This window comes from Rhamphochromis sp. 'chilingali' (assembly GCF_963969265.1).
Source record: "Rhamphochromis sp. 'chilingali' genome assembly, chromosome: 19".
NCBI classification, from domain to species: Eukaryota; Metazoa; Chordata; class Actinopteri; order Cichliformes; family Cichlidae; genus Rhamphochromis; species Rhamphochromis sp. 'chilingali'.
This window is the reverse complement of record NC_137946.1, coordinates 24,906,789-24,919,671: the sequence shown is the minus strand read 5'-3', so window position 1 is coordinate 24,919,671 and position 12,883 is coordinate 24,906,789. Positions and strand designations below refer to the sequence as shown.

The window sequence follows — 12,883 nt, the reverse complement described above, 5'->3', positions numbered from 1 at the left end:
ATAATTGTTTCCATGGATGCTCAGTTTAGCACTAAAAAGATACAGAGTTACTATGAATGCCATTACAATATCTCTAGATTAGTTTTCATTTTATATCCATTATTCTTTAAGACTATGAGATGAAACCTCTGTATATGCTCAATAGTGCATCCAGAGATACAAGCAAGAACTGTACAGATGAGACAGGACTGGCAGCACAGCACTGACACAACATCTAAGAGCTGAAAACTGATTTTGCCACACCTGGACATTCAATATCTCCCTCCTGGCTGTCGGGCTTAGTGGGGGAAAGAGTGCTGTTAACAACACCCCCACACTGAGCTGGCATGTAGTGGAAGGAGCGGAGGGAGGGAAACAATGGAAGGTGATCAGGAAAAAAAATATATAGAGAGATAATAACACGTTGGCTTATACAAAGGATATGCAGTCATTAAATATCACGATTATCACATCTGTGGGAGTAAAATGTTTAATGATTATTCTAATGTTTCCAAATGTGCTGAAATCTGGGCTCTGTGTTTTAAAAAAAACTTATAAAAAGATTACACATACCATCTGCTTTAGGTGGTGGTGGTGTGGCATTTGCCACTGGAGGACCAGTGGGAAACGATGTGGGTTTCATTGTTGGTGGTGGGCCTGCAGGTGTTGGACCTGTAGGTGGAGGCCCATAAGCAGGCCTGTTTGACTGGCCTTGGTATGTATGGGGCGCCATGGGATTCATTGGTGGAGGTGCCACACCTGTAGAGAAACAAAGACTGTAATTTGTCATGATTTCCTCTATTCAGTGTATAATGAGCTAATTACTTTGCATACAAAATGTGAAAAATTTGAGAGGTTTCTTTGACACGAGAACTAGAAAACTTTAAAATTAAAAGGCTTGAATCAATGACTATGTTTATCTTTTCTTCTCTTTAATAAATGACTAATTAATCAGAAACCAGTGTAGCTTGTTTCTCTGGCACACAGCCGGGACTTTAGCAACATCTTCTATCATCCCTGTGAATCTGCTGACATCATGTTACAGCTTTCAGCTGGTCAGTTATCACTTCTAAAATTATGTCAAGGTTGCAGTCTATGTAAAACAACTCCAACATGCTATCATGTACAAGACATCAGAGTGTACTGTACCGCACTAAGCTCCAGGCTGTGGTGACAGCAGCTGGTGGCGCTACTAACCTACAGCAAGTTAACCTCAGAGCACAAATGAATTCATCTGCACTAACACACCAGCTAGTTCAGGACTGTCTGTGCCCAAACAAACACTTCTTGATGAACTTAGTGATGACTGAAGACAGCAAGTATGTTTACTCTTTTACTATGTTAATTATGCAATTTCCTAAGCTTGTATGCCAAGGGTGGGCAACATTTGCTTTCTGTCTTGAAGAAAGAGTCCCGTTTTACCTACTTAAGTTAAACTTAAAAGTTAAAGTTAAACCATCAATTTGCTAGACAGCATTACCTCCTTTACAACAGGTCTGGCCAAGACGAAACAATTTTTGTTTGTTTTGTTGTTTTTTTGCATTAATATGAGACACTCCAAACTAAAACAATCCACCTAAACACTTATTATTTAATTTTTGTAATATTTACTGTTGTAGAGCAGGTGTTTGCAGCAATGAACTAAGAAAATATAAAGGTTCACAGACACAAATTAGGAGCAAATATTTAGTCAGAAGAATGACTAGTGAGAATTTAATCATTTTGTCTATGACTTGGACAGGTATCTGAAACTTTAAAACCGCTGCAGTAGAGACCTGTATCACCAAATTAGAGTGAATTAAGACATCGACAAAGATTACTAAATACATTAAGTTATTAGTAATTATGATGTGTGTCAGAAATGTGTAATTTAGTTTAATGAGAATAACTGCACCATCAAATCATGCCATCGGATGTTAAAAGGATAGATGTTTCAAGATCAGCTAAGAGCTCTAACATGATGTCTTTGTCGCCTCACAGAAAAAGTGGCACACCTTCTGTTAGAACTGGGCTTAGAAGCACTGCAGACCAATTACAGTCTAGTCTAGTGATTCAGTCACATTCAGTGCTCTTTAATGATTTGGGGGGATTTGTTTAGACTTCTTTTTTAGGGATGCCTGGGGAGGATTTAGACTGTCTGTCAGGCGGATGTATTTGTGTGTGCATGTGCTGTATAGGTTGCACACACAATCAGTGGCTGTATAGGTTTCCATTGATAGCTAGGACCAAATCCAATCCACTGGAATTTTATGCCTGATCATCTCAATTCCTTTTATTAACACTGCAGTGGTTTTCTAACAGTTCACACTGCAAAGCAAAGATTTTGTTCCACACTGTGGGAGATAACACAATAGTTGCACTGATGCTGGAAACCTATGTCCTCCTACTTTTCTTCCCAAAAAAACAACAACAAAAACACAAAAACAAAAAAGGACCTGACCTATATGAAGAAAATCTTAATAACATCCATCCTTAATGAAGTTTTAAAATGTAGTTTGGCAGGTTCATTATGTATATAGACATAAAATGGCTTCAAGTATGCTTTTGCAGACTGGAGCAACTCAACAGAACAAAACCCAATTTCATGATCACAAGCATTTTTTTTACCACTTAAACTAAATGCCCTTTGTGCCCATACAGAGTTTATTCAAAAACTGATTTATGTAGTAAAAGCATAAATAGACAAAGAACTTTAAAAAAAAAACAAAAAAAAAAACTTTCCTTTACAGTTTTCAATGTTACAGAAAATGTTTCACTAATAATAATAATAATAATAATAATAATAATAATAATAATAATAATAATAATAATAATAACAAGAAGAAGAAGAAGAAGATATCAACACATAGTTCTGATGGGGCAATTTTAAATCAAAGTTGACTGAAAAATTAAAGACTCAAAGCAACCGTTTGACCTCTGCAAGTACTGCACTAAAACAAACAAAAATCTAGGTTAAATTACAGAAATGCTTTGTGAAATCACTTTGCCTCTGTGGTCACATATTACACAACCAATTTATGTCAAGCTAAATCATGTAACAAAGCCACTTCCTGTTACTAAGACTCTTTATGAGTGTTTTTTGTTACCGCTGTGAGCTAACTGAAGGCTACCCTTAACCCTCACAGGAAATTAAAATGTAACCAATAACCTTGAGATACAAATGAGTGCAACTGGTTAATATCAACAGCATTAATTTGTGCATTTTTCATTTTTCATCATTATCACCAGAGGCTGTGCCAAAAAGTAAAAGTGGTCCCAAAAGCTAAATTATATTCAGTATAAGAAACAATATGGTTTGTATTTGAACTTTGTATTCAGACTAAATGAGTTTCTGTGCTTGGGAGGGAGCCAGAGGGCACAGCAGGCCAACATGTTCAGTGTAGGAACAGAGGGCAATGTCCAGCTCCAACATATCAGCATTCTAGATATGCATATCTCCAACACATATCAATGAAAGAAGACAATGACAGGGAGAAATTAAAGCAATCACACCACAGAAAAGATACCAGAAAGGAACAGTGCCAAATTAACACACATTACAGTATATATTTTCAAGTAATTAAATAGGCAATAATTGCATGATAATAATTGGTTAAAGTTCAGTGCTTTCAGTGAAACCCGACAGGATGATTCATCTATTTACTGATTTGACCCCAGGACAGGGGGCATCATTATGGTTTCATTTGCAACAACTAAGAATTGTTGCCTCACCACTGTGTAATTACATCTTTTTTTTAAATGAAATTGCATTGGGTTAGTGCAGTGGCCTCTGGAAGTTCAGTGTTGTACACAGAATTCAACTGAACAGTGCATACAGTGGTGTGAAAAAATGTTTGCCCTCTTCCTGATTTCCAAGTGTTTTGCACATTTGTCACACTTGTTTCAGATCATCAAACAAATTTTAATATTGGACGAAGATAACCCGAGTAAATACAAAAAGCATTTTTTTAAATGACGATTTCACTGATGATGGGAGAAAAGTTATCCAAACCTACCCGGTCGTATGTGAAAAAGTAATCTCTCCTCTTGTTAAACATAAATTAACTGTCACTAAACACATTTTTTGGAAAGCTGAATTCAGTTTCACTAAACTCAGGCCTGATTACTGACAGACCTGTTGAAACAAGAAATCACTTAAATAGAACCTGTCTGACAAAGTGAAGCAGGCTAAAAGACCTCAAAAACAACACATCATGCCAAGGTCTGAACCTGAGAAAAAGTCACTGACAGTTACCAATCTGAAAAGGTTTACAAAGCCATTTCTAAGGCTTTGGGACTCTATTGAAGCCATTACGGTATATACAAATGGAGAAAACTTGGAAGATTGGTGAAGCTTCACAGGAGCAGCCGGCCTACCAAAATTATCCAAGAAAGCATAGAGAACACATCTAGGTCACAAAAGAACCCAGAAGAACATTAAAGAATCACAGGCTTCATGTGTCTCTGTTGAGGCCAGAGATCATGATTCAACAATAATGAAGAGACTGGGCAAAAATTGTCATACCACTGGTAAAATATGGTGGTGGTAGTGGGATGGTCTGGGGCTGTTTTACTGCCTCAGAACCTGGAAGACTTGCTGTGGTATATGGAACCATGATTTCTGCTGTCTACTAAAGCATCCTGAAGGAGAATGTCCAGCCATCTGTTCGTGATCTCAAACTAAAGTGCACTCGGGTTCTGCAGCAGAATAATGATCCAAAACACACCAGCAAGTCCACTTCTGAATGACTTAAGAAAAACAAAATGAAGACTTTAGAGTGGCCTAGTCAAAGTCCTGACCTAAATCTGACTGAGATGCTGTGACATTAGGGGTGGGGGAAAAAATAGATACTGTGTAGTATCGTGATATTTTGTTTGCTAATAATGTATCGATACAGGGACAGCAAAAATCGATATTTTGTTACAAAAAAGGTTTTTTTGCTCAGAGCATGTTGATCCTTTTTCTGAGCAAGAATCCTGACATTCCTTCACTGTCCAAATGTGTTTAACTTTTTTTTTGGCAGCAATAAACATGACAGTTTACTTATTTTAATTTAAGACATGTTTTATTTTAATTAAGTTTGAAACTTTTTTATTTAATGTAAATTTATATTTTGTTTTAATTTACTTTCAAATTCTTCAGTTGCTGAAGGGGCTGCATAGTTTTCATAAATTGCTTAGTTCAGAATAGCTATAATTGTACCAGATGGTTGCATTCAGTTAAGTTGGACTAGACTGTAATACAAACCGTTCAGTTTGTCAACAATAAAACTGACTGAAATGAGAGAAAGACTGAGTGCGAGACTTTGATATTAGATAAAATGAATATTGATAAAGTTTAACTTTATGTACAGAATCTGAATATTGCAAAATATTTTTTTTTAAAAATCGCAATAATATCATATCGTGCGTTAAGTATTGTGATAATATCGTATCGTGGGATGTATGGTGATTCCCACCTCTATGTGACATGACCTTAAAAAGATGGTTTACGCTTGAAAACCCTCCAATGTGGCTGAATTATGGTAAATGGCCTGTATTTGTATAGCGCTTTTCTAGTCCCTAAGGACCCCAAAGCGCTTTACACAACCAGTTATTCACAGAGGCGCACTGACAGAGGCGAGGCTGCCGGACACTGGCGCCGGGCCCTCTGACCACCACCAGTAGGTAACGGGTGAAGTGTCTTGCCCAAGGACACAACAACCGAGACTGTTGTGGGATTATAATATTATTTTATGCCATGTTAGACCCCTAATTAAAGATTGTGAATTATTATGTAGTTTTAGTTTGCATTATTCTCCTGAATTAGAAGAAGGTGATAACTATTGCATTTGTTAAACTGATTTGCATTACATTAGACCGCTGATTTATTGTGAATGAATGATATTGTTATATGATGCATTATACTGCTGAGTTATAAGAAATACTGTTCGCAGAAAGTCATCGCCTTATTTGTCTGATTAGAAGAGAACAGAATATACTGGAGTTTTCTGCCCCATCTCAGCAGGAGCAGATAAACAGGGAGCCAAGGTCATAGCTTAGGCGCTGTGTGAGAGAAAGCATGTGAATGTTTAGGCTTTTATGATTAGGTGGGGGCCACTAGAGGCTATAAGAGTTTGATCAATGCTCCACCATTTCGAGATCTGATGCTGTCTGCGTACGGTGTCCATCTCCCACGCGTGTGATCATTAAAATCATCGTTTGACTCAACCCGGCCGGACCAGTGTTGTTATTGTGGTTTTTCCTCTTGTATCCATCCCCAATATTTGAATCCGTAACAGTTTGGGGGCTCGTCCTGTGGTATTGGGGTGGAAGTTGGAGGTTTGGACGGTCCGAGGTTGTCGAACGGACAGGCACAAGCCAGTGGTCTGACGTGAGTGGGCATAAGCCGGCTTTTGTATAAGCCGGCTTATACAACGGTAAGGCACTACCTGTTGAATCTATTTCCAAAGTGTGCCAAATTGGACATGATAAAATTAAAGTCTACTCACTGAAATTACTGGTAGAAGGCCTGTTTTGATTTTGATGAAAAAAATCTCATGAGAACTGAAGCTGAAGTAATGATAATGAAACGTTGAAAGTGACAGTACTGAGTATTTAAAGCAGTTGGACTGCTGATTGAAGTTAAAGCAGTTGGACTGCTGAGTGAATTTAGTTTGATAGGGAATTGGTCATTTTGTGGGTTAGAGTCCCATTGGTCAGACAGGTTGGACCTGGGTCAGTCATACACTTGTTTTGGGGTATTGACTGTTGTTTCAAAGTATTATAAATTATTATAGAACGGCGGTTGGACCGCTAAGAAACGCAGTGCTCAGAGGTAACGCTTGCCAAGGCCGGGGACGCCTAGGCCTTGTACTCTTTGAGGGATAGTCAGTTGGTCACTGTCACATTCAAAATGGAGATATGTAATAATAAACACTGGTCCCCATCTTTTGGGTGCTCTCTTGAAATAGTCAGCAATTTAAAAGTAGGGGCATGTGCTGAGAGGTGGTGCTGCACAAGAACAAGAGCAAAATAAAGAAAAATTATTGTGTTTAGCTTTGATAAATTCAAATTAAAATGTACCATTACACTCAGAGGATCAATATGAAATCAAATATATGCTAATTTTGTATGAAGTACATGGCTGATAACTGTTCTGTCCTGAGCATTTGTTTTTACAGCACCCACTTGACCACACCAACAGTTTCTCGCCACCAACAGGGGGTACTTGCAAAGAATAGGGAGGAATATCATCAAAACTGGGAAAGGTAAGCCCCGAAGGGGGGTGATAACACCATAACTTTCACTTATGGTCAAATTCTCAAAATTTGACCCCAAACTAGAAAATTCTTCAAACATTTAGAGACAGAGTGGATAAACATAATGTCGCAAACCACATAAGGATGGAGCATTTGAATCGATAAGATGGTGAAATAACACACAGTAAAATGTTGATCATGTTGATTCTGTTTATTCCAGTGTGCAGAGCAAGGCTATTATTATTAACGAAAACAAATGAAATAACGAAAACTAGAAGTGAAAAAACATTTTCGTTAACGGAAATAAAATAAAAACAAAAAAAGGAAAACTAACTAAAACTGTAATGAGTGTTCACAAAACTAACTAAAATTAACTGAATTTATAGCAAAATGTGTTTAGTTTCATTGATGTGTGCATGTCCTACAATAGTCAAGGGTGAAAATGAAGTTTAGCTTCCAGATTTTTTCTTGCTGTCTCATTATGCCAGCAGGTGGCAAGTATGTTAGTCGAGTCGTCTGTGTTGCTGCTCCGTCCACGCGCAGAATCATGTCAGGAAAAGTCGGGAGAAAGCGTCAGAGTCCAATTTGGGATTACTTTGAATACGACTGTGTTTTGGATAAAGCAAGTGTCTTGTAGTGGAAAGAGACAAATTGAGGGGCAAATAAGGGACATTTCTAAAGGGAAAAAATCCCACAAACCTTAAAGTGCACTTGAAAAGTTCACACCAGAAAGCTAACCTAGCTTACCTTGAGAAGGTACGGGAGCACACTCAACCGTCATCCCCAGAAAACAGAAGCTAACCCCAGACAAGGCGGCGTGATGCATCCCGAGACAACAGGACTGGGATATCTACATGACTGTGTGAGTCATGTGAGCCTTCAAAAAGTTTATCAATTCATTTGAACCAAAATTACGAACACCCGGTGCTGCAAGAGTTAATAGTCTCAATACCCAAGGATAAGCACAAGAGCATGACTGATATGATGAAACTGGGATTTTGTTACACTTAATTATTGCAGACACAACTAAAACTATAACTGACACTAATCAAAACTAAACTGAAACTAAGGATTTTCAGAAAACAAAAACTAGACTAAACTAGCAAACAATTGGTAAAAACTAATTACAACTGATATAAAATTGAAAATCTGAAGTCGAAGCTAAATAAAAATAAAAACTAATGAAAATTGCAAAGCTATTAAAACCCTGGTGCAGAGATTGGCAAATCTGACCAGGAAATGTTATCAAATGGATTGTCGGAACAGTCAGCGTTAAAGTCACCTTTGACAGTCCAGACTAAGATGGCGTTGAACATCTTCAGGGCGGAAAAGGGTTGGTGTGACCAAGGTGTGGTTTGGCTTGTTGTATGTATATTTCAAGATCATATGGCTCTGGATGGACCAGTTACCAGGGCATGGAAGGAGGACAGACTCATTAAATGAGGAGAAGGAATTTCCTGCGATTGAAGATCCTCTGGGTGAGTGGTTGACTAAAAGCATGCATAAAATAAAAGCTATTTTTTGTTATTGATTGATAATTGGCCACATTTACAGCTGTATTGACTTGTTGTGGACGCAGTCTACTTCATGTTTAAGCACTCTAATTAACAGATTGAACATAGAGACATTAAAGGAAGAGTATGCAGCGCCACCCTGTCAGATGCCAGTCACGGTGGGGCTCAGTGATGAATCAGGTTAGCCGGATTCATAGCATGAATCAAGACAAAGATTCCCCTGCTGTGGTCAGTGAGGGAAAAGCAGGGGGAAATAAAATTTAAAAGAGGCATTCATAAACGTTTATGTGTCAAGTTTATTAACGGGATAAAAGGGGGTGTTTTACTGTTATTTTAGCATCAGCATTATTGTTACATCAGAATCATATAACAAACATTGCATTGATCATTTATTGAAGCTTTTGACATTATACTAACATTTGTGTTCCAGTGATTGTTATAACCTCAGGTTAATCTTCTATTTACAGGTGTCAGGATAATCATATGATCTTTCATTGCAGGTGTAACCATGATCATTTTTATACATATTGCAGTTTGTTGCTCATTATAGAGTTGTGCTCAAGTTAATAAGGGTTAAAAGCTACAGTCAACGCGATGTTTGGCTGATCTATGGACTGGAGTGACTTCGAGCATAGAAGGCCTCACGCGCTTACATAACACTGATATCATGTTTTTCTTGGCGATCTTTTATTCAGTTATATCTTTTGCTAAGTTTTAAGTAGTGGCAGTTAATTAAACGACATTCATTTAATATTACATACCTGATTCAGAGCATTACACACAGATCAACTTAACAATCTGCGAAACCTTGTAGCTGCAATATTGTGTCTCCATAAGGGACAGTTGGCTCCAGGAGATAAGTGGGAGTCAGTGCCTGTCCTCGAGAAGGAGAGAATGTTCCTTTGCTGTGTCAAAAGTAGTCAACAAGTTCATATTCCAGTGAAGTTCATATTAATGCAGGTTTTGTTTCTTGGAAATTCTGCAGACGCAGGCTCTGGGCGGAGCCAGGAGTTGAACAGATCTAACATGACAATTAAATTGGTTTCATTCCCTGGCACAGGCTGACAGGACTGGAGCAACGACACTGGATAGGAGAAGGTCTCATACTTTCTAAGATATGAGGTCACTAACCTTTTCTTTTAATTTTCTAGCTCCGTTGATTTGACACATGGGAACGTGTCAAAGAAGGGGGGAAGTTGAGTTTTAACATCAAACAAGGGTTATATGAACATCTTTATGACTTCATTTGTGTTTTAATAACTTAGGTATGGTAAAGCTTAAGCTAATAGTGACCCAAGAGGTTTCCGGACTTTTTTAGAGATCCAGTGAGAAGCATAAATCATTATTTCTATGTTTAAGCGTTAATCATTGAAATGAACTGAATAGCGTTTAGATGATAAAATGCTTGTGTTCATGAGAAGCTGAGTACCACACTGGAGAGGAAACCATGGGACAGTAGGCGGAAGCAAACACATGATTTTTGGGGGGGCAAATGTTAGGATTAAAAATGGCTAATTTGTTTTTGATGTCTTTTGTTAAAATGAGTGGTTTTAATAATTTTCAGACACACCTTGCAAATGTGCTTATAATGAGTTGGCACTCGGTCTTTTGAAGGTCATAAGCTTCGTTCGGCGTGATGGTCCAGACTGATAAAGTGTAGGAAATGCCTTGAGTGCAGAGGGCTAACAGCATTAACCCTTTAAGACCTACCATAGAACCAAGTCCGCCAGAGCTTATATCATATTTTTACATGCTGTGGAGCCATTTTTGGGAGCATTTCAAGTTGCTATACATCAATACAACCATTATAGCCCAGATTTTAATAATATGTATTCATTAAGTGCATAGTAATTACATAAATTGCAAAAAAGTGCAATAAACTACAAAAAAATTGAAAATCGTTTTTGCTTTTTTAACATATATTTGTAGTTAGAGAAATTTAAGAGGCTTATCCCTCAAAACTGTAAATACAAAAAAGTTGCACAAAATAGTTTCCCACCACAGGAAATTTATTTTGAGTGTCTTCATAGTTTTATTTTTGAAATACACCAATTTTTATACACTGCAGGAAAAACGAAAATAAATATTATACTGCAAATTTGCAAAAAAGCAGCATATGCATCAAAATAAACTATTTCCAGCAGTGCAATATGAGTCCTAAGCATCCCAGAAACGACACAGAAAGTCATAAAGTCAAAGATAACTTTTAAAAAGACGAGTATAGGCCCTGAGGCCCTGATAGTAAAAAAGACTACATTTCCGCGAAAATGACGTCACTTCCGGTTTCGGGCATGTAATGGCGGAAATGCAAAAGTTCGCGCTGACGTCTATTCCAACGTAGGAAGTGTTATGACCAGCTGATTGGATCGGTAAAGCGTGTTTCTGGAATATTATGTTTTTGTTCCTGCAAGCGCTTTTTATTCAGTTTTTGCAAAGCTTTATGTGCTGATGGCATAAGATGTAAGTACAACTCCTCCGGTTTCATATGCAAAAAAAATTTTTGCGCTAGCTTACGTGGTTGCAGTGCTACCGGGATTTAAAAATAGTTACGCAAAACAGAGCGTGCCCACTCCGATCGGCTGTAAAGGGTTAACCATGAAGGGGTTGGCGGAAATCCAGGAACACCAGACCAACGAGGTTCGAGAGGCTCTTGGGCAAAAGGGGGACACGTTCCTGTTCCTTTTTCTGGGGGATACACAGGACACACAGGACCCGAGGATACACAGATCGTTGTTTGAAATCGGGGCAGAATAATCCCCTGATCTGTGCAACGACTGAAGGGTTGTCTAACCCCTGAGGTTGAAGAAAGAAGAGCAGAGGATCACCCAACTGGAAGACACTGGTGGCTGCAGCAATAAAATAAAGGCTAAAAGCTCCTCGGACAGAGGTTCTAGTCTGAGTACGTCTGAAGGGTATAAGGTAGCACCAAAATAAAGCTGTGGAAGAACTGGGGAGTGTCATCTGTACCTGCTACTGTTGTAATAATAGTTTTTCTTGCATCTGAACTGCGCAAACACAGAGGTCATCTCACATATGGTTCGCCCAACAGGGGGACAAAGGGCCTCAGGGGGAAGAAGAAATGAACCCGGCCACACTGGATTACAGGGTGTAGGTGAGCTCTTTATTCTAAAGAGCTCAACAGGGGGAGTGTGAGATTATAATATTATTTTATGCCATGTTAGACACCTAATTAAAGATTGTGAATTATTACGTAGTTTTAGTTTGAATTATTCTCCTGAATTAGAAGAAGGTGATAACTGATGCATTATACTGCTGAGTTATAAGAAATACTGTTCGCAGAAAGTCATCGCCTTATTTGTCTGATTAGAAGAGAACAGAACATACTGGAGTTTTCTGCCCCATCTCAGCAGGAGCAGTTAAACAGGGAGCCAAGGTCGTAGCTTAGGCGCCGTGTGAGAGAAAGCATGTGAATGTTTAGGCTTTTATGACTAGGTGGGGGCCACTAGAGGCTATAAGAGTTTGATCAATGCTCCACCATTTTGAGATCTGATGCTGTCTGCGTACGGTGTCCATCTCCCACGCGTGTGATCATTAAAATCATCGTTTGACTCAACCCGGCCGGACCAGTGTTGTTATTGTGGTTTTTCCTCTTGTATCCATCCCCAATATTTGAATCCGTAACACTGTCCAAGCCGGGGCTCGAACCGGCAACCTTCTGATTACAAGGCGAACTCCAAACTCTTGAGCCACGATCGCCCCGAATTACAACAATTCTGTAAGAACAAGCGGCCAAAATTATTTCACAGCACTTTAAAGGACTAACTGCCAGTTATTGCAAACACTTGATTGCAGTTTTTGCTACTAAGGGTGGCCCAACCAGTTATTAGGTTTAGGGGGGTAATCGCTTTAACTTTTTTTTTTTTTTTTTTACTCTTTTTAATAACAAACACCTTCATTTAATAAGTGCATTTTATGTTTACTTGTGTTACCTTTACATGAAAGTGTGACAAACATACAAAAGAACAGGAAATCAGGAAGAGTGCAAACACTTTTTCACACCACTGTATATGCCCTTTCCAATAACATAACAAATAATACCATATGTATTTGGTTACATGAAATAACAGTAACAATTAGTTCCATCGTAAGGACAGACTCCAGCTATAGGTGGAGAAAGGCCTTGTTATGCTCTTTATCCTCATGAGTTTA

General features: G+C 38.4%; 1 protein-coding gene across 2 annotated transcripts in view; it reads right to left on the bottom strand.

Moving 5' to 3' along the window:
- Positions 1–12,883, bottom strand: part of sec24a (SEC24 homolog A, COPII coat complex component) — a 32,604-nt gene that overhangs the window by 15,454 nt on the left and 4,267 nt on the right. For both annotated transcript variants that reach the window (XM_080866549.1, XM_080866548.1), the window contains exon 3: positions 553–738. In XM_080866549.1, the coding sequence (XP_080722675.1) occupies positions 553–738 (186 nt within the window). The remainder of the gene's footprint in view (positions 1–552; positions 739–12,883) is intronic.